The 27,197-nt window shown below is 40.6% G+C and overlaps 2 protein-coding genes across 8 annotated transcripts in view; both read right to left on the bottom strand.

Moving 5' to 3' along the window:
• trpm7 (transient receptor potential cation channel, subfamily M, member 7) overlaps nt 1–7,788 on the bottom strand; it is a 34,523-nt gene extending 26,735 nt beyond the window's left edge. For 3 of the 5 annotated variants that reach the window (XM_029455553.1, XM_029455561.1, XM_029455569.1), the window contains exons 1-2: nt 7,617–7,788; nt 280–359 (exon numbers count right to left, since the gene is read on the bottom strand). In XM_029455553.1, coding sequence (XP_029311413.1) covers nt 280–359; nt 7,617–7,619 — 83 coding nt within the window. In that variant the 5' untranslated portion in view covers nt 7,620–7,788. The remainder of the gene's footprint in view (nt 1–279; nt 360–7,616) is intronic. The other 2 variants (XM_029455536.1, XM_029455544.1) reach the window with 1 other exon arrangement.
• A 1,731-nt stretch (nt 7,789–9,519) lies between these two features.
• sppl2a (signal peptide peptidase like 2A) lies at nt 9,520–20,939 on the bottom strand. Of its 3 annotated transcripts, XM_029428585.1 has the most exons (17): nt 20,734–20,938; nt 19,052–19,162; nt 18,539–18,721; nt 17,925–18,014; nt 17,694–17,827; nt 16,982–17,130; nt 16,795–16,891; nt 16,424–16,525; nt 15,990–16,071; nt 15,741–15,815; nt 14,864–14,920; nt 14,340–14,393; nt 13,154–13,253; nt 12,919–12,999; nt 12,498–12,658; nt 11,094–11,127; nt 9,520–9,974 (listed from the first exon to the last, which is right to left on the bottom strand). In XM_029428585.1, the coding sequence occupies exons 1-17, from the start codon at nt 20,782–20,784 to the stop codon at nt 9,934–9,936; spliced, it is 1,602 nt and encodes a 533-aa protein (XP_029284445.1). In that variant the 5' UTR covers nt 20,785–20,938; the 3' UTR covers nt 9,520–9,933. The 3 variants fall into 3 exon arrangements, with proteins under 3 accessions (XP_029284445.1, XP_029284446.1, XP_029284447.1); XM_029428586.1 differs by lacking the exon at nt 11,094–11,127 and having other exon boundaries at nt 20,734–20,939; XM_029428587.1 differs by lacking the exon at nt 14,340–14,393 and having other exon boundaries at nt 20,734–20,939.
• Between the last annotated feature and the right edge of the window lie 6,258 nt (nt 20,940–27,197).

The raw sequence follows: 27,197 nt of genomic DNA, 5'->3' as shown, positions 1-27,197 counted from the left end.
AAGGTTTGGACAGGACACAGTTGTTCAGAGCACTAGCAAAAGTTTTATTTAAACCCCCCCACTAAGATATGAAACACTGGTTCATCCCTGGTGTTCCCCCTCACTAAAGGCTGTAATAATAGCGACAGGCATAACATTAAAATGATGTGGAAACAGACTGATTTACTCTTTGGAGAGCAGTGGTTAGGGTTTGGGCCTACTTTAACACACACCATACAATTACACATTTCCATGGCTGTCGCCACAAGGGACTGTACAGAAGTACGTCGACGCACATACCTGTGGGGGTCCTTTGACACTGGAAGTATGTACACACATTCCCGCTTGGTGAAAGTGCTTTCTATCCAGGGTTTCTGGGACTGTGGACAAAAAGAAACAGTATTGTGAGCAGTGCACAGCAGAAGGTTCTCCTCATTTGTGTTTACGACCGTTTGCATTTAAAGAACTCAAGCTGCTACGAATATTGTCCCCTGCGGATGTTAAAAACAACCTCCGTGCAGCAACACTGATTGTACAAACAGTGCAGACAGTATAGTTTCCCGGAAAGCAATTAAAAAAGGAACATGTGAATAAATCAAAAGTGGTACGCCGTCTGTTACTTTAGTTAGAACACGTTTCTCTGAAAATAACGGGACATCCTAAAAGGGGGCTCGTAACCCCTTAATCCAGGATTTAGTCTATGACAATCAAAAAGGGATTAGAAATATAAATAAATAAAACATTTAAAAGCTACAAGAATAGAAAATGAAGACAACAATAGTTCAAAAGGCACGTCAGCTACAGGTGCCAATGTTATAAAGTGCATTTAAAATCTCATTCTGTCGCACTATTCCTTTAAAAACAAGAATTTGTGTTGCAGGAATTTTCAATGAAATGCCGCATGCCTTATTGTTCCCCAGTACAGCTCAGAGCGATTAGCACCATTAATCCCCTCCAGCACAAAGGAGGAAAACCTGCAAACACCGTCACCTGCGTCACACCAAAGTGTTTCAACTATTCCTGAAACTCAAACAATAGTACGACCAGGGTTGGGTTTGTTACCAGCAAGTCATTTTCTGCTCACTAGTCAATATTTACACGCAGGTATAAGTAAATATAGACATCATAGGAGCAGAAATGACTTAGTGCCGCCCGACCAAAGTTTCTAAATTTCAAAAGCATTTCATCTCTTCCTGAAGTCACTTATCTCTAGTGCCAAGAGTCCCGTCCATGGTCCCTCTGGTTCTATGCTGCCTACAACAAATGGCGGTTTTACGGAAACATCTAAACAAACAGGTCATCCCGCCGCTTGACCGGTGACATGGAGCCACTGAGCATGTACCTGGAAGTACTCCTCTTCATCTCTGTGTTTAAGGGCTTTGTACAGGAACATGCCAAGGCTCCTTCATGCATCTCCTGGACAAACCACAGTCACCACAGCCCGTCCTGAGCACTGGATCATCAGCAGCAAATCCCTTTACTTCTCTCGCTGTCCGTGTCGCAGAAGACAAATTCCATACGGGTGTCAAAGTCTACAGCGCTGCTGTTACCATACAGATCCGGCCCGAGTTAAAAGCTGAGCGATCATTGAGAGGTTTGCAGCCAGCAAACTCCATCCACGGTTAATCTGTAAGAAGGCACTCGGGGGGGCAGATGAATGTGTCTGAGACTAACTAGATATTATACTTGGGCTGGGGAGAAAGAGACAAGGGCGGCAGGGGTGTGGGAGAGGATTAGTGGATGGGCAGAGGCCTCAATGATATACACCTAGTTGTCTACTGAGGGCACACCACCAACTGTGCTTAATGCAGCACACACACACACACACACACACACACACACACACCCCCTCTCCCAACAACACAGGCCCTGCACTTACGCTTTTAAAAGATAAACGCATTTTAAAAAGATCAAACTGAGGGCAGCTGTGTACTAAAGGAACACGGTTGCAACCTGAACTCAAAGCGGCCACTAATAATGCAGAACTTTAAGCCTTAATAGAAGTTAAACGGACATCAAACACTAATGTCAACAAAGGTTGCTTTAATAATGTCATTCAAACTACATTTTTCTCACACACTGCTTCTTTTGTATCTATAACCGTTTGCCGAATTCATATTCTGCACGCCGCTGTAATGTCTGACAGATTACACGCATCGATGATGTGATGCGTGTGATGTTTTTGCAGGTGTGGCAGAGGGAATTATCTCTTTCAATATGCATTTATGTTTCAGCTAAACCTGGCTCTAAGCCTTAGTTAACCACAGTGTAGACAAACCTTCAATTTACTTGTATTATCAAAACCACTTATTAAAAGAAGAAAAAACAAAAGCAAATGGACCTGAAAGGTTTATAATAATCCCTAAATCCACTAAATAAAACTGCACATGCTATAAAAGCAAGACAGAGGTTCCAAAAAACTAAGCTTTTTATTGTGAAAGGATTATTTAAAAAAAAAAAAACTGAGTGAAAGGATTATTTCAAACATTTTTTATTAAGAGTTAAATGAGATATGCGTCTCTAACATGAAGCTGGTGAGAGGTTAGCATGAACACTGGCTCCACAGGGAACACAATCCTCCTACCAGCACCTGTAAAGCTCGAAACCTTTCAACAGAGCTAAGCTAGCCGGCTCCACCTGTTTCAGGTCTTTATGCTAAGCTACGCTAACATCCTGGCTCCAGCTTTAAGAGTGGTATTAATCTTTTCATCGCTCTGCAAGAAGATGGAAAAGCGTTTGTCCCAAAACTATTCCTTGAAGTTGAAATTGGCAGTAGCGTTCGGAAAGGAACACGTAGGGGGTGTAAGACAACATGGAAACTCTTTGTGAAACTGTTCACAAAAACACTAAATACATTTTTAAATAACAGTTGACTTTGTTGCGTTTTGATGTTGATGCTACAGGGACTGTGAGAAATGAAAATGCAGACCCCACTGTTCCCCTACATGTAATTCCTTGTACGGTATATCATCAACTTCATGCTATAGGCCGTGTAATTATGACCCAGCTTGTGTCATATAAACACAGCTTCAATGTGTATATATATATAATAATACATAATGTAATGTTATTATCACGCGCTGCATTGTAATTGTATACTGCAGGTCATTGACTCTTCAGTGCCCCCTTGTTCACGGAGGTAGTGACCTCATCAGAGTCTGCGCTGTGGAAGAAAGCGTTGCACAAAAACTCTGATGTCTTCTTGATCTAACAAAGTTTTAATGAGACAGATGAAACAAAACTGTGCTCTGCTAACCTGTAACCATGGTACCTGAGAATGTCAGGCAACAAAAGACTTGAACACTTCATAGTCGCTGCCAAAACACACACACACACACACTACCACACACACACACACACACTCTACCACTTCCTCACTACCTCCCTTCCCTTCTCTGAGCACCAGGTTTTATGATTACTTTGTTCCTGTAGGAAGTCTAACCTAGCACCTCTGAATCTCTCCGGGTTTCAATAATGTAGGATGCTGAGAGTGTGTGTGTGTGTGTGTGTGTGTGTGTGTGTGTGTGTGCATCAACACGTGTTTGGGGAAGTAAATGTGTTCGTATGGAGAGACACCTATCTGATAACATACTGTCGCTTTAACTTCCCACACACAAACCCACACACACAGCCTTGCCAACTGAGCTCTTCCTTCCTCCTCTTCCTCCTCCTTCTTCTTCTTCTTCTTTTTCCCAACAATATAAAAAAGGCTGGCTGGTCGACCCATCATTCCTCTGGCCCTGCCTGACGTAATACGGGGTGAGATAACATCTGGCTTGGTAATTCTATTACCCATTGGAAGGACTGGAGGATTCGGGGTCAGCACTTCAGCGTGAGCTGCAGCCAAAGAGAAGAGCGGTTCTCAGAGAGTTTTATTTATTTGTTTGGTATCAACGTGTACTGGCTGCGACATGGCTTCAAGAAGCGTTCCACTCTTTGTAACAGGACGTTAGAAATAAGGTCCTGGTTTACCAGAACAACTAAAAGAATTGCAGCAGCACATTTCCCCATTGTGATACATATTTGATTATTAAAGCGAGAGTTACATTTGAACCACTGCTATAGTCACAAGCACGGACAGAGAACTAGGGCAACCTCCACGGTACAGTGAGCTGAGGCTCCTGTCATGTCCGTGCCATAACCTTTATTCCTCACCGCTGTTCTCTTTGCATTAAGTCACATCAGAGGGGGACTGCAGTTGTACTCCACATCAAGACATAGGCATCATACATTCGGATCCATTAGAGCCGAACGGATTAGTAGATTAATTGAATTTTTAAAGCAAAAAACAGCAAGAATGATCCGTTTCCAGTTGTTTTGAATGTAAATATCTGCCGGTGTCTTAGTTTAATATGACGGTTTATTGAATATCTGACTGTTAGTTGGACAAAACAAGTCATTTGAAGAAGTCACATCTCAGGTCTATCATGTCTCTGAATAATGACCATTCAAATGAACAACATTTTCCATTCAAAGCGGCTTCATTAGTGTTTTCCAATGACTTACGTTGTGTTTTAAAGGATCCTTTATTTGATATAAAAAATACAAAAGGCTGTGCTACAAGAAGAATGAGTAAGTGCTCCTAAATGTGCACACTTTACACTCAAAACTAAATGAAGTGGTCCCATGTGCCTCACTCTCCAAGGACACAATGTCAGGACAATCATAACTTCAGACACAATGATTAATCATTTCCTACAGGTGTGAAAACGTTATAATAAACCTCACAAGTCCAATTCAGATCTCCAGTCCTGATTTTTTGGCGGTATCAACGTTTGAAATTTACAGCTCTAGCAAGTACAACCAGTAATAGAATATCTTTTTACAAGAGTTCTTCTGAGATATGGGCCTTTAAATAAATGTGAAACAGGGAAGGGGGAACAGTTCATTATATTAACCTCCAGATAAGATTGGTGGAAGGAAGTAAAGAAGGAAAGTCATGAGACCAAAGTGTGACGGCTCTCCAGCTCTCCCCCTTGTGCCCCCCTGGGCATAACTCTGAAAGACAACACAGCACGAGCTGATACGATGCTGGCATGCCACCCTGAGTCCTACCTCCAAGCAGCTGTATAAGCCAGTAACGTAAAGCATGGGATGGCTATTCTTCTCAACATCTGCTGCTTGTTCTGCGAGTCTATGGAAACCCAGGTTAGACCAGTCTCAGGATAGGAGACAGCAGCGACACAGTGACAATGTATGCTTTTAAAACTCTCTGTTTAAATAACAAAGAGAGGGAATACTACAAGAGTAGAGCTGCAAGCAGAAGTCAATTACTTGTCAACTATCAAATTAAATTAAACTACTTTGAGTCATTTTAAATGATAGATTCTCAGATTCCAGATTCTTAAATGTGAATATTTTCTGGCATCGTTACTCCTCTATTACAGTTAACTGAACATCTTTTGAGTTGTGGACAAAACAAGACATTTAAAAACATCATCTCGGGCATTTTCCACCACTTTATAGACCAACTCAAACCAACTAATAGATGAATCGACAAAGTATACTAAGAGTATACTGTTACAGAATACACTAGCATACCTCTCTTTGCACATATTATACAATAACTGCAACACAAGCGTTTAAAGATATACTGAGTTGGTATTCCTCTAGTGCTGTTTGGGTACTACAAAGCACATGCAAGTCAGCTGTGTGTGTGTGTGTGTGACCAGGAGCTCCAGCTCTGCAGAGTGATGGGAAGCAGTGGTGGGGGGGGGGGGTAAGATCAGCTGGATAAGATCTACAGGGGAGCACTCCATTCATAAAATCAACAAACTGAGACTGTGACCCATTTTCTTTTTTAACTCAGTCCAGCGCCGCTGGGAAAACTTTATCTGTCATCTTCAAATGGGCTTGTGTGTGTGTGTGTGTGTGTGTGTGTGTGTGTGTGTGTGTGTGAGAGTGTGTGTGTGTGTGGTGCACATGGATTAGAGCGTGAGATAACAAAACTAAGGGAGGCACGCCACAGTCACTCTGCAGGCTCACATTCTCACACACACACACAATCTATTTTGGAGCACAACAAGGTGATGCTAGTTTTCTACCAGCTCACAGAGCACTAAAGCCCGAGGCGATGACCACCTCAACCATCCACTGTTACGTAAGAGACTGACTTGCAATAATAAAGCTCCTCTACCAATTGGTGATATCGATCAAAAGAATGCCGACTGCTCTGATGAACTAGACCACATTTGATTCATCAGCATTAGTTCATTAGACTGCTATCGGACTATAAGACTGCTTAGAGCAGCAGCGCCGAGTGCCCCTCATGTAAGCTGGGGCATGTGACCGGCTCAGGCCAGCACTGTGGGAAATAAGACAGTTTTGCACGGAGGCAAAAGACGAGCACCGGCTGCTCAGCGAATAAAGGATATATAAATATATATATACACACAGTATTGGGAGATTAGATACCAGTAATGATATTTTCCTCATCTTACAGTAATAACACAGTTAAATGATACCATCTGCCGAAATGCATCAGACACATTTAAGTGAAGGACAAATGTGTGCAGCTGCTCGACCATCACATCCACATTACTAATTATGTGTCTAATAGTGAAAGTGCCAATAAATCACATGTAAAAGAAGGTGTACTGTCAGAGACACACTCTTTAGGCCTCTCACTATCATTTAATTTAACTGATTGATAGTATGTTTGCATCGATGTGACAAAGAACCATTTGATTTGAGTACATGTATAAATAGGAGAGGATTTTATCTACGCTGCTCCCTCCTAATCTAAACTACTGACACATTGTTAATTATGATAGTAGATATAGTCAATGTTACCAGCTCTTGCACTCTGCGTAATAACAACACTACATGTCATCTTCTCCTCACATTCACCCTGAGCTCCTCAGTCCTGTACACCAGAGACAGGACATCATTGGAAACAGAAAAGTTACATAAACACTAATGTTCTTGTCTGCAGCAGGCAGGCCCTAAAACATTTAACTTTTCCCCACACAGCCAACAGTCATGAGTGGGCGTCCAGGGGTCTGAGATAACACATGCACTATTTCAACATCACTTAACTTCCCCTGCTCTGGCTGGCACAACAAAAACATTCAGTGAAAACTTGGCAGCCACTCAAGGTGGCATTGACTCGTTACTGGCAATGACAGCGGTTCTTGTCTCGACACAAGCTGGTACAAATGTGCCTGAAACAAGGGGCAGCTTCTCTGAAGAGGACTCCTTCATTGTGTCTGTGTCTGGGGAAGAGACGCCTCTGTTGTGTCAAAGAAACCGCTGCTAACATCAGCCGTTAGCTAGTTAGCTTGGGGTTAAGTAGCTAGCATCCTTTGCGCTAGCGAGCTAGCTCTTTAGCCTGCTAACGTTCCGCCCGTGCGTGATTTTGGGGGGGGGGTTTTCCTCGTGAACAGTCATCGTGTACACTTTACTCATTACGTGTGAGGCACAGTGTTTCTAGCAGAACAGCCAAATGACTGTCGATCTGGGTGCCTGACAGGCAGCATGCATGAGGGGGGGGGGGGGGGGGGACCTGCCACTCAAAAAAAAAAAAAAAAAAAAAAAAAAAAAAAACCCCGATCAGTCACGACGATTCTCAGCGCCAATTTGACAACACTATAAACCCCCCCGAGAAGACAGCTGGCTACGCAGATAGGATCACATACCATTCTCTTCACCGTTGAGACTCAGGAAGCGCCGTGTCGTGGCTTTGATCCATCTATCGGCGGGGCTCTCGGTTAGCCTTGGAAGGAAAGCCCGGTGGACGTGAGAGAGATCCGCTTCGGCTGCAGCTCCAACGGAAGGTTGCTTTTTCATAATTGTGCGACTCCAGACTGACGCTGCGTGACGAGCCGGCTGACTCAGCCAGCTCCCGGTCACGTGACGAGGCGGAGCCTGCGGCCACATGTGCGCTTTGTTTTAGTCCCTAATAAGTCCAAACAGTCAGCAGAAACATACATTGTTTTAACTTCTCACTTATATTTAAGGCTGTTAACCCACATCTGAATTTATTTTATTTTATTTGGTGGAAGTGGGATATTTTCATCCGTCAAACCTTTCGGGTGAAAAGTGAGTTTTTTATTATTTTTAATTATCATAGCCTATTATATTTAGTGATAAGAAGATGACTACAAGCGTAACAAATAACAAGTATGCACACACATATGCAATGTAAAACATTTTTAAATGACATTTAATTAACACAACGTTAGTGTTATCCCTATATATTTAAAAGATCATGACTTTGGCTATTTATAAAAGTTTTTTCATGTGATGTAACTTTTGAAACAAGACTGACGAATCACAACAAATGCTGTGGCATTTCCCCTTATTATAGGGTACTAAATATACACTCAGACCTCTGATATTTTTGAATTGCTGCTCTAAATAACAGAGGTCTGGTCCTCTTTCTAGTAAAGCCCCCTTCCTTATGTACTAACTAATTAGTAATGGCGAATAAATCATATATGCTTAATAGGCTAAAGCAGTCAGAACTAATTTCTAAGAACAATTTTGGGGTTGCTGCTTAATCGTGGAAAATCCACATTTGCTTTGTCTTTACAACTCTTTAATTCAACAGCCAGAATTAATACAAACGATCAGATACACTGGATGATTATAAACACCCTTTACTTATTAACATTTATCACTGCAGATTTGAGGACTTGATAAGTAATCACTTCTTCCTTTTGGGACATGAAACACACTTTTGTTTATGTTTAATGGACTTTTTTTTTTATCCCAACACTTGTTTAATGATTTCTAACTGTTCTATAAAGCATTAGTAAATTATTTATGAACCACTAATAAAGCCACGCTGAGGGTGCCTAATAGAAAGCTCCACCCTATAGTGGTTTCCTTAGTGCTATAGATATTAAGAGAACTGATAACAGTCACAAATGAGTCACAGGAGTTAATGTTTGGGAGGAAAGATAATCCATACAGAATATTTCTTAAGTCTTATAACAATAAGTGAAATCCTAAATTCAGAAAAAGCTATTGGGCTAGAACATGCACGACTTCCCAAACTCAAATACGAGTAAAAAGTGGCACAATAATTACAAATACAAGCACATGTGCATTAAAAACCCACTAATGGCGACTGTGTACGTCACAAAAGTCTGATTTTTACGAGTGCTGGTTGGAGGGATTGTGCTCCTCCTGAGGACAATAAAAGCCTTTTAACATTTTATATTAAACATGACTTAAAAAAAGAACTTCACCCCGAGTCTATGAGACACAAATACTGATCTGACATCTGTCATTTAAATGTCAGAGAGCGCATTGTACCAGCTGTTTCATCCTCTTTATAATGGCAACGTCCTTTTTTTGCAGAATTAATTTTAAGAGCTTATTGATTAATGTTTGGCACTTACTGGGCCCCCCTGGCCCCCTCCCAAAACACAAGTCCTGTAAAAAACCTTTGTCTTTCCTCTCAGTTGTAACCAGAACAATAAGTCACTGTTTGAGTAGAGGCGTGCGGTTGATCTCCAGGAAGGTTTTGTTCCCTGAAGAATCTGCGTGGAGGTACTACACACACACACACACACACACACACACACACGAACATTAAATATAAGGTAATTTTAATATAAGGCATTAAAAGAAATCACATCATACAAACAGGATACACAGAGACCCCAAAACAGTTATCAAAAATGTATGACATTGTGGCTACTAGTAATTTAAGCCCACCCCACCCTCGATGAAACACCCGTCAAGCTGAATATTATAAAGTGCTTTCTCATTTTGTTGTATGCAATCATCACCAAGTCATTAGAGATGTCTGAACATGAGCCTAACAGACCTTTCAGGCACTAAACAAGCCTACACAATATTCATTAGCCTTCTAACCGTACAGCAGGCAAATTAACCCAAACTGTTGATCAATAACTTTTATTCTCTTGCTTTGCAAATAGTATTAAAAATGTTTAAAAAAAGAAAAAATCATCCAGCAGTAGGGTCCATTCTGAAACCTGCAAATCAGCATCGTTCTCCTTCTACGCAGCGGTCAGCTCTTCCTTCTAAAAAATAAATAAAAAAGAGGGAAAGTTAATAATCTTTACGTTGAATGTTTTAGTTAATCAAATACGTTGCAGCAGAGATAACACATCCCAATAACTGCAAGCAACAACTTAAAGACGGTAACATGAACATGTTGGGAGCTGCATGAAAGATGGAGTGATGCAAGTATTAAATCCCACTGATTGGTAAAGATGGATGAGTGGGGGGGGGGGGGGGGGGGGGGGAGATGAAGTTACTCCAGGGCCATGGCTGAGAAGCTCCTCAGACATATGGACAGAAGTATTGGGCCACTCACTTGAATTCAGAAAGAATGGCTCGTTCTAAAAGAGCTCACGTGGTTCTGTAATATGACCGTCACCGTAGCAACGAGTCAGCGCTGAGGCGCGTCGTGCGTAGAAGTCGCCAAAGCTCTGCTGACTCAATAACTGCAGAGTTCTGGCGTTCATATCACCAACATGTTAATGCTTCATCTTACCATCTTAAGTCTGTTTGGACAATTCTATGCTTCCAACTTTGTGGAAACAGTTTGGGGAAGAACCTTCTCTGTTCCAGCAGGACTGTGCCCCCCCCCAGTGCACAAAGCACTATAAAAAGGCATGGTGTGATGGGTTTGGTGTGGAAGAACTTGACTGGCCCGCACAGAGCCCTGACCTCAACCCCATTGAACACCTAGAACGGAGATTGCGAGCCAACATCAGTGTCTGACCTCACTAACGCTCTTCTGGATGAACGGGACACGCTCCAGAGTGTTGTGGAAAGCAGATATAGCTGCTAAGGGGGGGGGGGGGGGGGGGGGGGGGGGGGACCAACTTCATATTAAAGCCTATACGTTTGGAATGGGACATCATAAAAGCTCCTGTAGGTGACCCAACACTTTTGACCATATAGTGCATCATCATTTCTTATTCAATCAGAGACACCTAGTGGTCAGTTAATGCAAAAACACTGTACTTTTAAAAAAGGGTACATCTGCTGTGCGTCTTTGATACATTGACCCCGGAAATCAGCGTTAAAATGTCAAAAGAAAAGGGGACTTAAAGAAGCTGATAAGAAAAGATAAGGCACTGTAGTAAGCAACACTATACAATGGCAGCAGGGATGCAGGGGAAAGGTTTCACCTGGCAGTAAAGGTTCCCTGGAGGAGTCCAACACCTGGTGAAGATGAAGCACGTTAATATTATATCTATATTATATCTCTTTGCTCTCTTCTCTTTTGTTTGTCTCTCACATACAAAGCATATTAACACATGCACATTCATGCAACCTTCTCTCAGAAGTTCTCAATTAAATCTAGGACCTCATGGTAGGAAATGTTCGGGACGTCAAGGCATTTTAGGATTTGTTCTCCAGATAGGACAATTTCATAACTTCCAGGCCGCCTTTGATTCAGTTCATGCCGGTTTTGGATGTAAACCTGATGTCTTGAAACTGAAACCAGCATCTGGTGTGGTGTGCTCATAATACTTAACTGTACGGACACACTTGCAACAAACGTGGTTTTGACAAGTTCACTGGGATGAATTAAGTTCGGGACATTTCTAGTCACACCAAGCAGCATAGGGTGGGCCCATATTGTAAATGTGACTTACATGTACATATATACAATACATCTACGCATATATGTAATAAATATGTAACTCATTTTGTAATTCTTATCGTCAATATCACAGCATGTCCTCAGCTCATTGTGGGAGACGTCACACGTTAGTAATGACTGGGTGTAACACACACACACTGGGTGTAACACACACACACTGTCACAACACATGTCAGGCTAAGGAGCATGTAAATAACAGATGTCTTTCTATTACTGTACATTCAGTTCTTCAAAAACAGTATAATATCCTGGTGTAGAGTTGGTCAATACACTACAAGTGAGTGACTAGCAGCAATTTCTTAAGTGCAGTGACGGTGTTGCTGTAGTGTTCACTCAGCACCTCGAGCTGCGGACAGCTGATTGATTGAAGGGGGTTTAAAACACAACCTATGGCCTGGTATTACAAGTCATAAAGTGCACTTATAAAGTAAACGTTACATCTGATTCATGCTGTGGACCACGCAGTAAATAAAAGACTGCAGCATCTAAGATTTAGACTTTTACAGATACAAACACTTCGTCACATCTGAGGTCACATCATGTTCAACATCGGGACACAAAACAGCAAAGCAACAGGGGTCGTTTCCCTCGAGGCTGACTTTCAATAATCGGACTAACTTCTATTTCAAGAGCTTCAGGTGCTCAGGTGCGACCGGCTTCCCCTCAGTTTACCCTGCATGACAAGACCGCTGCCTGGCAAACTGGAAATGATGCAGGTCATGTAGCTGCCTTTGCAAGAGTGACTTTCTGCAGACCAAGAAAAACTTGCCCTGCAGAAAGTCTGCAATAATGAAGCAGCAAACCCCTCGGGGCTGACCAGGACAGGCAGCTTCTTCAGAAACACACCTGTTTGAGGTGCCAACAGGAAGTAGCGCTACCGTGCCAACACTGTATAGAATCACTTTGAACTCTCTGGTCCTCTCACCTCATACGTGCTTCCTGCCCAGAACTGCCTCATCTCTCTCCTGCACCCGGCCACCACGGCGGAGGTTATCAGGGTGAAGGGCACCAGGTAGAGTAAGGCGGGCTGCCCCTTCCCCGACAGCAACATCACAGCAAATGTCACAATCATTCCCAGCAGATAGGCTACACGCAAGAGAGAGAGAGACACAAGGTAAACCTGAAACTTGCACCACACAGTGAAAATCTATCAGTAAACTAAGACCAGAGACACCTAGTGGTCAGCAAAAACAATGTCAGCATTTCACTAAGTAAAAGTATTAAGAAGACTCATTTATAACAAATACTTCCACACTGATTAATAAGGAAATGGAAGAGTTCAGTTAGAAGACTGGAGTAGAGCAGCAAACCTAATAAGGATACAGGGAATATATACAACTATGTACCTATGCAGCAGCTGACGAAGTAGATCTTCTTGCTGCTGTTGATCCAAACATCAAATCTGCTGCAGTAGGCCACCAGGAGACCTGTTGGACCAATGAGGATGCAGAGGTTCAGTGATGCGTCACACTACAAATGTTTCTTCTTCTTCGAAACTCAGCAGTGCTGCAGTTTGTTGGGGGTGGTGGGAATTACCGTCAATCAAACACACTTCCTAAAACGTAACCGCTTTAACCTCACCTGGAACAATGATATCTCCGTAACCCAGAATGGAGAACTGCATCCCGCACAGGTTCTGCGCCCAGGCTGAGAAGCGCGGGACACGCATCACCACCGGCAGCTGAGAGAATTAAACATTTTATACGTTTAGAATGACAAAATGTGACAGCAGAATTATTGTGTTGAGCTGTACGTCATGACTCAACCCGACTCTTTACTTTATATTCATTTCTAAAAAGCCTGTTTAAATAATAAGATACCAAGAGACTCTCTGTGCAGTTAGTGTGTCAGGAAACAAAAGGTACATGTACTGTTTCAAATCAACTTAGTTTACTTTGAACGTTACCTGAGACTGTTAGTTATAGAGTGTTATAGAGGGAGACATTATAAATGTAAATGTCTTTTAAGCTACTGGATCCCTACATTTCCCTCGGGATGAATAAAGTATCTAGTTTCATGACAGTAAAGTTTTAGCAAACATCTTGTACGTTAAAACATTAACAAACTGCTGTTTCCACAAAAGCTCTCAAACATACTCTGCAAACGTTCACAGAATAAGCTGCTGAACACAGTAATGCAGTGAGTACGCAGGTTTGTACTTCTAGAGGAACATAAACTCTGCTGGGGGAGAAACACTGCTTCAGTTACTTCCTTGCTGAAACCTCTGGGTAGCACCAGCACTGACGAGAGTCATGCTAAATCAATGTTTTACTTAAATGGAACATAAATACAGAAACGTTTCTATAAACAAACAAAAAGATGGAACCAACTGAATCACTAAAAACATGAAAACACTGCTGTGTTCAAAACACAAGTGACTCTACATGGGGTCGGGGGGAAAGCATATGTACAGTATATCCTTGATAACGTGACACAGACGTGTGCGTTCAGTTCTTTGTAGATTGTAATACAAACAGTTTGTCAGGGGGGGTTTCTGACAGTTTCTTGTTTTAGTTGAAATAATGCATTTTAAATCAGTAAGTAAGACACTTTTATTACTTATCTCTCCGACTAAATAACCACATTTTAACACATGATTTGGATGTTTCCATGTGTGTCTATGTGGAATAATATATAAAACAAAAGGAAAGTGGGATTCTGCTCATGAGAATCTACGTGGGACTAAACATCTACAACCACAATCCCTTCCCGCCCACCTCATGACGTAGCATTAAGAACACAAGGTGGTTAACAAGTTAAGCCTTACTTTCTCAGAGGGAGCCTGGGGTTCAGCGGGGACTTCCACCATGTTACCTTGCGTCTACGACAGAGCCCACCCAACCCCAACGCACAGTTAGTCAATCAGTCTATCGTGCCCCTTAGGGCGTCAAACAACAAGCAGTTCACATCAGCCAGGATGTTAATGAAGCCAGTACAACGTGGAAGGGGAGCTCCACCAAGCTCAGCTTTTAGCTTGTTGTCCAGGAATAAAACTCATGAAAACCTCGTGCACCCGGCTCTTCTTCAACACATCCTTTATTCACAGTATAAAGTGGGTTGGTGTCGTTTTAAAGAAACTGTTCCTTAAATATAAAGCATTCATATCTTCAGTATGATCGGCTTTCATTTGTTTTCAAACATTCAACAATTTTACATTTATGAAAACAGTGAAAAGAATGAATGTGGAATTATTAATTATTATTATTATTAAAAATAAAAAAGGCCTAAAAAAGGACAATTTGGTGGAGTTCCCCTTCCAGGTAGGAAACAACAGAGGGGGGGGGGTCTTACCTTCTCTCCTGATGCATCAGGGCCCAGGGCAACCTGCACCATAATGCTAACTCCGTTCTGTTGATCGAGCACAAACACAAACAGAGTCCGTTATTGTTCTGTACTTATTAAACAATACATGCATGTTATGAAATGTATTCTCATAAACAATAATGTGAACAGTAAGTAGGACAAATTACGTTGTAGCTCGCTAAAGTGCGCCACTTTTCCAGTTGATTTGCTATTTATAAAAAAGGAATCCGGCGTTGGATGTGAACACGCACCGCGAGATGTGAACACGCACCGTGAGATGTGAACACGCACCGTGAGATGTGAACACGCACCGTGAGATGTGAACACGCACCGTGAGATGTGAACACGCACCGTGAGATGTGAACACGCACCGTGGGATGTGAACACGCACCGTGGGATGTGAACACGCACCGTGAGATGTGAACACGCACCGTGAGATGTGAACACGCACCGTGAGATGTGAACACGCACCGTGGGATGTGAACACGCACCGTGGGATGTGAACACGCACCGTGAGATGTGAACACGCACCGTGGGATGTGAACACGCACCGTGAGATGTGAACACGCACCGTGAGATGTGAACACGCACCGTGGGATGTGAACACGCACCGTGAGATGTGAACACGCACCGTGAGATGTGAACACGCACCGTGGGATGTGAACACGCACCGTGGGATGTGAACACGCACCGTGAGATACATCTGAATAATTCTGGGGGAAAGAACTTTCTGTGTTTCGCCCATTCAATATGAAGTCTCTCGATTTAATTGTGTCACTTAAAAGAAGCCGTTGTGCACGAGTGAAATATGGTAACTTGGTGCAAACACACAACAAAGAGGTTGAATATATAAATATGCTCTTACCTTAGTGAAGTAAGGAGTGATGAAAACGAAGAAGACGTCGTACACGAGCAGGAGGCTCAGCAGAATCACGCAGATCTATGCCGTAATGGGGAAAGGATACGGTAAATGTACAGTCGTCTGTCTTTATGATGCAAAGCTAAAGTACTCATAAGGCCTAACAAAGCACAAAAGAAATAGCTCTAGATCAGTAAAGATGGAGTGATGAAAGAAGGGAGTGTGGTTCTCAGAGAAGGAGCTGTTAAGAGCTACCTTGAAGTTGGACAGTGAGATGGTCTTCATGAAGTTGAGGCAGAAAGCAACGCCAAGGAGGTCCTGCAGGATCCAGATCCATCTACAAGGACACACAAATAAATGTTAGAGCAACACAAATGAATGAAACTGCATTTTGTAGCCATGTTTGATCATTTCCCCAAAATGTTTTTGACACATTCGATAAACTCCGACTCAGCGAATGTGAATAAAATCATAAAATTGCCACCATTAAGACATAATGTCCTGCGTACGATGGGGACGGGAATGAAAAGCCCTACGAAGATGTGATACTTACAAATAATTAAATAATGATGCAATGTTGAAAGCACTGCTGCTGCATTGTGGGTGTTTACCAGGTAATTCTAAGCAATACGCATTTCCTGGTTCACTACAAATACAGTGCCCTGTGGTTGTGTGTCCTCTCACGGTACCTGTCTTCATTCCTGTAGACTCCCCAGACGACGGCGATGCTAATGCACACAGCAGCCAGTACGAGAGACCTCACTGAGAAGTTGTAATTTCGGATTGAGAAGCTAGAAAAAGACACAGACAATCAAATAAACAAAGACTTTTAGCAGTTGAGGCTCGTCTGAGACATTTCACATTTTCTGTCATGAACAACAGATAAGGGATTGTCACATTTCTTTCTATATAAACATAAAGATTAAAAAGAATTTGACGATCAGCCAACAATAGGTAAGACTTAATCAATCAGATGGAAATTCTTAGTCAGTAATCTCTAGTGTGTGTGTGTGTGTGTGTGTGTATATACACTTTTTCTTTTAAAGAGTGATGCTCATACCTTCCAGTTCCACAACCTATTAAATCCATCACTGCATCTAGACAGCTGAATAGTGCAGAGGCAGACGCCAGGCAGAAAATGACAATAATTGCGTAAACTGGGGAAAAAAGAAACACGGATTATCAGAAGAACTCCAGATATTATTACCCCTACACACAAAAGCTCTTTCTTTCCCCCTGCCACTCACCAAGGACGTTGTAGAAGAAGTACATGAGGACCAGCATCCCACACATCAGAGCAACAAAGAAGACCACTTTGAGAGGAGAGTACAGGAAGAGCTCTCCGCTGTCAGCTTTGCCGTCTCCCCCTCCTCCTGAAACACCATTCAACCGGTCTCTGCCACAAAGACCAGACGGAACAACATTTGATGGTTGTTTTAAAAAGGTACAGGTTCCAGGCAGCATCCAATAGACCGTACAGGTGATTGCAAACAGATGTAAAAGCTCTACTTTAGAAGTGTATGCATTGACCCCTGCTGTGTAATCTTGTGTTGGCTGTGGATTCACCCGGCTCTCTGCTCGCTCTGCTCTCTCTGCAGGGGGGTTATTAGTGTTACTCTCGCCGTCTGTCTGTCCGCCTCTCTCTCTCTCTCCCTTCTCCCTACAGGCGGTTCAGTATGCTGCTTGAAGTTTCTCTTATGCTTTGTTTTGCACCCTCAACATGCACATGCACATTTAAACTACTGATTATACATCCACATCTTATTAATCCTTAGTTGGCACCTGAATCTGCTTTACTAAAATATATTTGTGTTAAAACTTGATCATGGTGTGTCTGCCGTTTGCTGCGGCTCATAACACTACATGCTAACACTGCGGCAAATAAATGTTCCTCCAATATGTGTTAATTGAATTAAAATGTATAGATACTGCTCTGTATGTGAAGCTGTAATGTCTCACCTCTCACAGGCCCCGCTCCAGTAGCCACCCAAGGCGACCGTGACAATGGCAATCAGTAGCATGACCGCAATGCTTGCGTCAATCTTTGAGTGAGGTGGGGCGTAAAGCTTCGCCTTCATCCCTTCACCAAACACCTGAAGACACACAAAGATTACACATCGAATGAGAAACTTTGCATCCTTCTTCATCAGCTTTTATGAAAAGTGGCAACAAGAGCAAAGACTGTCTGACCTGCTGCGCTTCAAGGACGTCCATGTACCTCATGAGAGCCAGAGGAATGTGGACCTTTGCATACTCAGAGTCGTTGGCTGTTGGAGTGACCTGAAAAGCCCAGAAGTAAGAATACAAATTAAAATAAAAGCAGTTGATTAGAAGTTCTTCTTCTTCTTCTGGCCTTTGTTGAGTAATTGTATGCAGAAGATGACACGGTAAACCAATCATGACGATAGAGCTGCAACGATTGGCCGATCGATCAGAGCTGTGTTCAGCAGAAATGTACTGTTTTATGTTTTATATCATATTAACACTGAATATCTTTGGGGGGGGTTGGACTGAAAAAACAAGTCTTAAAAGACATCACATTGGACTTTGAGGATCTGAGGTGGACATTTTTCAATATCTTCTGATTTTACAGAACAAACGATTAAAAAAATAATAATAGTCAGCAGAATCAATAATAAAAAGAATTGTTAGTTCGACATGATGACAGGAAACAAGAAAATAGTGTCGCTTCCTTATATCAGAATCACTTCTGCACTACATGTTACATCCTGACATCAGTATCATGATCACCATGGGTGTTAGTTTGATGTTACCGACTACATACAGGTTGTAAATGTACCTACCATTACTGTGTTGCTGGCAATCAGCAAAGTTGTGGCGTTGAGCCTCTGAGCAACCAGAGCTTTCTGGCTGAAATCACATTCCCCGCGCATCACCACCAACGCCTTGCCCTTCACCAGATCTGGATTGACCCCAGAGTCGTTACAAAGGAAAGTGGAGATCATGTTCACCAGTGGATACTGCAACTGGAACAGGGAAGAGAACCATAAGTGATAAGACAATTACAATTTTAACTTTGGGAAACATAGAAGAAGTACTTTCATCTAAAGGTGGTCATCATTACTACTTAGCTGTAAATACTTCTGGTTACCACATGAATCAGAGCGCTAAACAATCCCCAGCCGCCAGGTTGTAAATATAAGTTTGACGACTGTTCTGATGTCACAAACATAGAATAAAACCAATTAAAACAATACACAGAAAATAGAACAAATAGCTTAAGAAGTCAATAAAAGTCATATTACTTTGAACTTAATCTCTCGTCCCAATAACTTAAAAAGGTTTGAAGAACTTACGGCATCATCGAGGGTTTGTGACAGGGGCGTCCAGGATTGATTGTGGACAATGCAGTACTCCCTTTCTGTACTTCCATCTGAAATCTGTAAGATCGCCTCTTGACAGTTTATCTGTTGGGCAAAAGATTAAAGTGTCTTAACATAAAATATAAACTAAAGAACTGCTCTTCAGCCACCCCCAAAACACTGGTGCATGCCCCGATCTAACCGTAACGGTAGAGGTAAGTGGAGAAATCAATGCATTTAAGATTTATTTGTACAACTTGAACTTGTTATTCTATGCAAGTCACTGAGGATTGAGAAATACTCAAAACCTTTTAGTAACAAATGTTTATTTTTACATGAATAAATGTCACCTTTGTATGTTTACAATATTACAATCTTTTTCATTATCAAGACAGCTCTCCTGTATGATGCCATGTGTTGTTTTCTCCATATGCTTACAGTTACACTTTTAAAAGATAACTCATTGGTAATCCTACCCCCAACATATCCGATTGTGTCAACTCATCCCTGATCCGCAAAGCATCCTCAATCACACATGACCCCCCCCCTTTTACTTCTGGTCTCAAGTATAGACTACCCATGTGCAGAAAGGCCAGTTTAAGCAAGAGCTTTGGTCCTACAGACAGAAGTAACCTTCCTTTCCATTTCAAAGAATAGTCTGTGGCGTGTTAAGTCATATCTCTCTCTCTCTCTCTCTCTCTCTCTCTCTCTCTATATATATATATATATATATATATATATATATATGTGTGTCTCTCTCTCTATGTCTATGTCTCTCTCTCTCTCTCTCTCTCTCTCTCTATATATATATATATATGTGTCTCTCTCTCTCTCTCTATATGTGTCTCTCTCTCTCTCTCTCTATATGTGTCTCTCTCTCTCTCTCTCTATATATGTGTCTCTCTCTCTCTATGTCTCTCTCTCTCTCTCTATATATATATATATGTGTCTCTCTCTCTCTCTCTCTATATGTGTCTCTCTCTCTCTCTCTCTCTCTCTATGTCTCTCTCTCTCTCTCTCTCTATATGTGTGTCTCTCTCTCTATGTCTCTCTCTCTCTCTCTATGTCTCTCTCTCTCTAGGTCGCTCTCTCTCTCTCTCTCTATGTGTCTCTCTCTCTCTCTCTCTCTATCTATCTATGTCTCTCTATGTCTCTCTCTCTCTCTCTCTCTCTCTCTATCTATGTCTCTCTCTATCTCTATCTATGTCTCTCTATGTGTCTCTCTCTCTCTATGTCTCTCTCTATGTCTCTCTCTATGTCTCTCTTGATATATATATATATATATATATATATATATATATATATATATATATATATATACACATACATACATATATCTAAAGTGGCAACCAAACATTACCAATATAAAAGCAGTGACACATGCATACAGTATGTAACTGGGATCATAAAGTGCCTTAGTGGATAATAAACCTGTAAATAACGTTACTTCCTTGTTGGTGACGTCGAGAAAATCCCCCTCAGCCAAACCCAAACTAATACTTCTGAAAACATTAGCTCAATTATGTTGTAACTGCCAACATGTCACATTAACGCTGCGCAGAAACTCTTAATAGTGCTGTAGCTGAGGCTAACTGAGCTAACGCTAGCTAGCTCATCGCCAGCAGTTAGCTGACACATACCCAGTTTCAGTTTATGTTATGATCCAGTAACTTTACCTTCGCTGCCAGGAAGAGGACGGACAGGATGACTCTGACAGCTCCTTCCATGTTGGTAACATGCGTTTAGTTACGGAGTCAGACAGCTTCACATTAATTGACTAATTCGCTAAATTACTCGTGTCTTCATTGCTATTGTTCAGCTCTGCCAGCGACTGCCAGGTACTTCCTGTATTGGCTCGTGACACATGACACGCTGGTTTCTGTTTCACCTCACAGCGTCACGCGCAGACCATAAATCAATTAAAAATAATAAAGAAGTAAAAGTAGCAACGCCACGCTACTATAATGCATTGCAAGTGTTATCTGCTAAATGTTCCTAAAGTATTAATAATTCTCATTGTGCAGTAAAATGTTCCATTTCAGTTTTTAACTTTTATATTTGATGTTTTTGGATGAATGTATGCTGCACTTGTGTGTATGTTGTATTTGCTGTTTAAGGTTGTGCTAATTTTAACTCCTTTATTTGGCAATGATGAACAGTAACTAAGCATATTTACTTTACTAAGTATTAAAACGTTATTAAGTACTTTAGGTACTTTACTTTATACTTCTACTCCAATAACATTGTTGTACTTTTTAATCAACTACATTTATTTGATAACTTTAGTTACTTTGAAGATTCAGATTCAGATTTATAAATAATATTCAGATTGTTTTTCCCCAACTTTATTTAAATTTTAATTAATTAATTAATTAATGTTATGTACATTAAACATGACAACCAATTGTTATAAACTTACAACTAAGATAATAGTACATGTACCAATTCATATTCAAATAAACGTTTATTTCAAATACCTAATTGAATTTCATTCTGTTCTCAACAGAAGACATAAATCATATTTAAATGAATATCAACAACAAATAATTGTGATTTTTAATGTTTAAATAAGTGGAGCGTAAACATGATAGCACATTTGAACAACCCAAATCCTCTTATGAATAACATAACTCATCTAAAATGCATGAATAAAGAATTATTAGAGAGTGGTAGTGTGTGAACTTTATACTGACCTTGTATCAAGACAACTTCATGGCTGGACCGGCACAGAAATAATGTAAGCAATCGATTTGTAAAAGGTCTCTGTGACGGCGACACGTCCCCCGTGTTCAGCCTCTACAGCTCACCACAGGTCTTGATTATAAATAGGGGGATGTGTCTTTTACAAATCTATTTCTTACATTATCTCTGTGCCAGTGCAGCCATGCAGTCGTCTTGTTATAAGATCATTATAAAGTTCAATTATTGCACTTTTGAATTGAAGTCCTGCAGTTTCTATTTCTCTTTGAAAAACAGCATCGTCCATATCGGATGTGGATAAAGTGGATAAAATAGATGGAGAATCTGAGATGCTGCCCTACTAATGGCGCCCCTACATGGCCTCGCTGCAAGTCAGAGGCCAGCAGAACTGTGGGGGTCTTTTGATCTCAAATGAGTTACTTTCCAGAAAACAGCCTTTATATACTTAATCCTTATCAACTAATGACACACATAGATGACCAGCCTGCAAAGGATGCTGCACACCCCCCCCCCCCCCCCCCCCCCAGCTCAGAATATCCAAGTTATTTTTGTTCCGATAGCATGGAGTGTGATGTTATTATATTAATCACTTCATGACATCTTCTAGGTTTGTAGTGTTGAGCATTTTTTATCTTTGTGTGACTTGTTATTCACACTTTACACTCTTATGGTCACTCACTGAATACTACTGTGCCCTTTGTCCTTTTAGCTTCGCTTGAGCCTTATTAATGTGTGACTCATGCAGTTTGACGTGACCACTGGTGAAGACGAGGTCATGTTTTTAATGGTGATCATTTGTCGTCCAGTGTACTCCTCGGCACCAATTAGCTAATAGCCTGATCGCTCGTCCAAGGTGTAATCAGATGCCGCACCTCATGTCAGATTCACACAAAGCTCATGTTCAGATCATTACGTGCAGAGCTGCTCTATTCAGTAAGAAGAGATCATTGAGCTCATGATAAATATTAAAAAGTATTCAATATGGATTTCCCACAAAGCAGTAATTTACATTTCCTCTTTTTGTGTGATCTGTGATGGATTAACGTGAAGCTAAGACTAAACATATGGTGATGGACTTCGGGGCTCACCCCTGAAGCTTCACAGCACCAAGGCTTGAGATAAACGCAGCAGCTGCCTCGCCTTGTGTGACCCTGACCTGAGTACCCGGCGGCTGCTTCTGTTGCTTTAAATTTGCCGTTTTGCTAAAGCTTGCAAGGAAACACTAACTGGATGGTAACTGTTGCTTTAGATGACGACAGTCGTGTTGCTTTCAATGCATTTTAAGTGTACTATATTTCAGATTTAAGTAGTCACAATATGAATATATATTATTTGTGAATAGATATTTCGCTGGAATCTATTCTGGGAAAAGTATGTTGTAAATCAACAGTGTTTGTCTATTTGCATATAAATCTATTTATATGCAAATCTGTATTCTACTAATGATGCTGCTCACTTTCACAATAGGAATTCATATTTTATAAATGTCTAATCCAAACCAAGTATAGACATCCGAAACGCAACATGCATACCCATCTGCCCGCACACACACACACACACACACACACACACACACACACACACACACACACACACACACACACACACACACAGATTGATTTATGCTGATTCCTTCGGATGTTTAAACATTTATTCTATGGAAGATAAAAATGAATTCACGTTGCAATGATGACCAGACCCTTCCCCGCGCCTCTATAGCCTAATTATTTACAAACAGCCAAAACGTATACTGAAGACAAAATGTTGAATTTACAAAAGTTTGAGAGAGAGAGAGAAATAAAAATCAGATTTTAAAGTTTAACGTCTCAGTGCAGTACTGCTGCTAACAGAACGATTAGAAGTGACTGCTTGTAATATAGCTCTTGACACACGCAGCATTATTAAGAATCGATGCCTGCCAGAACGTTCTCCCTTGTGTCAAACTCTCCGCTGAGGGAAAATAGAATAAATGTTCCTTTTAGGCTAATGGTCCAATCTTTGTGTGCTGTGTGCTCTCAGCGTAATGGGAAAGGACAGCAGTTCAAGCCGAGAGGACACTGATGAAGGCGTTAGCTCCAGTTGAGATGGTTAGAGTGTCAGCTTGGCCTGTGCAGCAGGGGGGGGGGGGGGGGGGGGGGGGTGGGGGGTACAGGCTGCACTTTAAAGCATGATGTACTATGCTGATTGTGAAATTAGTTCAATCAAGCTGTTCACAAGCAATGGAGAGGGCTCTATATTCATCCTCATTTTGTTTAAATTAATATATTATCACACAAAATTAGTCTTTTATTCTTTGCGATAATGAGAAATTGTTGGTTTCCTGATACTTGGCTACAGTTTTGTCGGTGGTGGAGGCTTCAAATGTAAAATAAAACACTTTAACATTTAGGATATTTTATGAAAATCTAGTAACTAAGTACATTTACTCAAGTACTGTATTTAAATACTTTACTTTAGTATTTCCATTTCATGCTATTTTTTACTTTTACTCCACAACATGTATTTAATAACTTCAGATACTTTGAAGATTCAGATTAATAATACAAGATATAATCAACTAATTATGTATTATGTATTATGTATTATTATTATTATTATTATGTATTATGTATTATTATTATTATGTATTATTATTATGTATTATTATTATTATTATTATTATTATTATTATGTATTATTATTATTATTATTATTATTATTATTATAGGTTAAGATAAAACTTTATTGAGCTTTATTGAAGCTACCCGGCAGTAATTAAAACAAAAACAAAACAACTGCTGCACCATTAAAATAATGAACACAATAATGTATTAATATTTATAACACAATAAAATAATATATAATATTCTGAAATGTGCAGAATGAGTACTTTGACTGTTTGTACTTTAAGTGCATTGTTTAACTTTTAGATAACTGTTTTAGCCGTTTCACTTCAGGGCACTTGAGACTGAGCGGCCACTGCTTAAATACAGCGGCCACGTAGACACAATAATTGGCTAAAATGCTTAAATGTGGCTCAGTTTGAAATGGCACATGTCCAATTTCAGTCACATTAAATAAAGTGTGATCCTTTGTCATCGCAGTGTGCCTCTCTAAGTCATATATCGTGCCACAAAAGAGCCGCTGCATTTAGGTTGATGACATAGGGGCACACACTGCTCTTCTGTGAGGGATTCAGCATCAATATCTGTAAAAAAAAAAGGAGGCCGCAGCAAATACGCTTAGCTTAGCTAGACATGAACGGCGAGGTTCAAATTCAAACACTGTGTTTTGATTGTGTACAAACTTGTGGCTGGCCTGTAGATTGTTGTGAATACAGTAGTGTTCGCATTACCATTGGGAGAAACAGTAGTAGGGTAATATGATGGTAGAATACACACCTTCTCTTGACAAATAAACATTTAACATCCCTTTATTGAAGGCAGATTTGCTTTTTCTTCCATCTTACTTTAATTAACAAATAGCTCAATAACACACATGAGTGCGAATTGAGTATTGAGTTGTGTTGTGTGACACGACTTCCCTTCAAGAGCTTGTGATGAATGAAGCCGGAAGAGTAGGGTGACACATTACAACATGTTTTGGGTCAGCATGTTCCCTTCCTTACGCGCGAGTTGAACATCACATGAGTGTCTTTTCTAAATTGGAACCAAGGAAATTAATCCATCTCAATCAATCAAAACAAATCCTGCAACATCTATACAAGGTCACCGCAGAAGGGGACATGGGTCAACTCCTTGTAGATTAAACGTCTAGAAATCAGAGTTTCGTGAATGTTGTTTTCTACGTATATAGATTTAAAGATTCACACCCTGAATACAAAATGAAGCTCTACAGACAGGACACACTTTAAGGGTTTCATCCCAACGTAATGTACTTAAACACAGCACTCTTACAATCCAACCACGGTTTCTTTCCACCAGAGCACTTTAATCATGTTGAGAGCTTCCTTTCAACCTACATCTCCAGGCATACTCCATATTTCACTGTGCAGGTTAACCTCTAATGTAGAAAATATTGCCTCTACGTTGGCACAAATGTCCCCATAATAATAATAATAATAATAATATTGACTGTGCTCCGCAGGTGTGACTCTGAATCTGTTGGAGGAGCCTGGCTGAAATAAAACGTCTGCAAAAGTTTGACACTTCTTTACTTAAATAAATGACTCATGCTGCCATTTATATACCAACAACCTTTAAATCTCAGGACAAACACTACATGTGAAAACATGCCATTACTAAATACTGCAATATTTAGAAAATGTGACGGCACTGAGCAAACAGTCATACTGTACATACAAGTTATGTTGTGTAACAGCTCCTGGGGTCACAAGGTGAATGGTGAGGGGTCATGAGATTATAAATACAGCAGGTACGGTTGCTTTCCCTCTCTGACGCACTTACATCACGATTTCAATCACTGCTGCAAATCATCAATCAGTGAAAACATTTCTGAGAGAAGAATGTGGATTGTGGAATGAAATCAGGGAAGGTATGTTTGTCTCAGTTGCCACTGATTGCAATTTGACAACATTGACAACTGAAGTATATTATATAATTTTCTTTTGTTTACTTAATGCTACAATAAAATGGATACAAAGACGATGCATGTGCTGCGTGAATGCAGACTTAATACGCATAAACGCAGCCGCAGGGAACCAATCACTCATCCAAATGAGATCACATTTGAGTGCTGGCCTATTATACACACACACACACACACACACACACACACACACACACACACACACACACACACACACACACACACACACACACACACACACACACATCAATGACAACATAAGACTTATAAATCAAGTTAATATCGTTGAGGAAAGATGGGTGAGTGTATATATATCACACAGTATTTAGGTTAACTATGTTGTGTGTATATTGTGTGTGTGTTGTTGTTGTTTATACCTTTATTGGTATATTGTATTCTCTGACTTGAATTTATCAGTTATCTGTCAAATATATAGTTTTATAAAATCGGTTCTTTAATTTACTCTTTTCTTTTTCTCTCTCGAGTGTTTTGTTGATTATTTTATCTTGTTTTTTTCGTAACTATTTAATTACTTAAAATGCACGAAACACCAACAATGACAACAACTATCCATACTATGATTAAATGTAGCTTGTAAATCAAAAGTAGAGATTTAGGATGAGATTTAAATAAAAGATTTTCATGTGCAAAGATGACAGAATATGTTTCTTTCCACTGCAAACACTACAATGTGTGGTGGTTAACTTGCCTCTGACATCCTTCAGGTTGACATGTTACTTTACATTACATTACATTACATTACATTACATTACATTATATTATATTACATTATATTACATTACAGTTCATTTAGCTGACGCCTTTGTCCAAAGCGACTTACAAAAAGTGCAAACAATCATGTTACCTTACATTGATCATTTTAAGGAATTCA

The sequence above is a fragment of the Cottoperca gobio genome, chromosome 3 (assembly GCF_900634415.1).
Source record: "Cottoperca gobio chromosome 3, fCotGob3.1, whole genome shotgun sequence".
Classification (NCBI taxonomy): domain Eukaryota; kingdom Metazoa; phylum Chordata; class Actinopteri; order Perciformes; family Bovichtidae; genus Cottoperca; species Cottoperca gobio.
The sequence above is the reverse complement of the archived record's forward strand: the minus strand, read 5'-3'. Positions and strand labels throughout refer to the sequence as shown.

Coding starts and splice junctions, on each gene's coding strand:
- sppl2a (XM_029428585.1), bottom strand. CDS start 20,784: ATGGAAGGAGCTGTCAGAGTCATCCTGTCCGTCCTCTTCCTGGCAGCG. Junction 17,131..17,693: donor TGGAGCGGGGCCTGTGAGAG/GTGAGACATTAC, acceptor TCTTTGTGGCAG/AGACCGGTTGAATGGTGTTT. Junction 15,816..15,989: donor TCTCACTGTCCAACTTCAAG/GTAGCTCTTAAC, acceptor ATTACGGCATAG/ATCTGCGTGATTCTGCTGAG.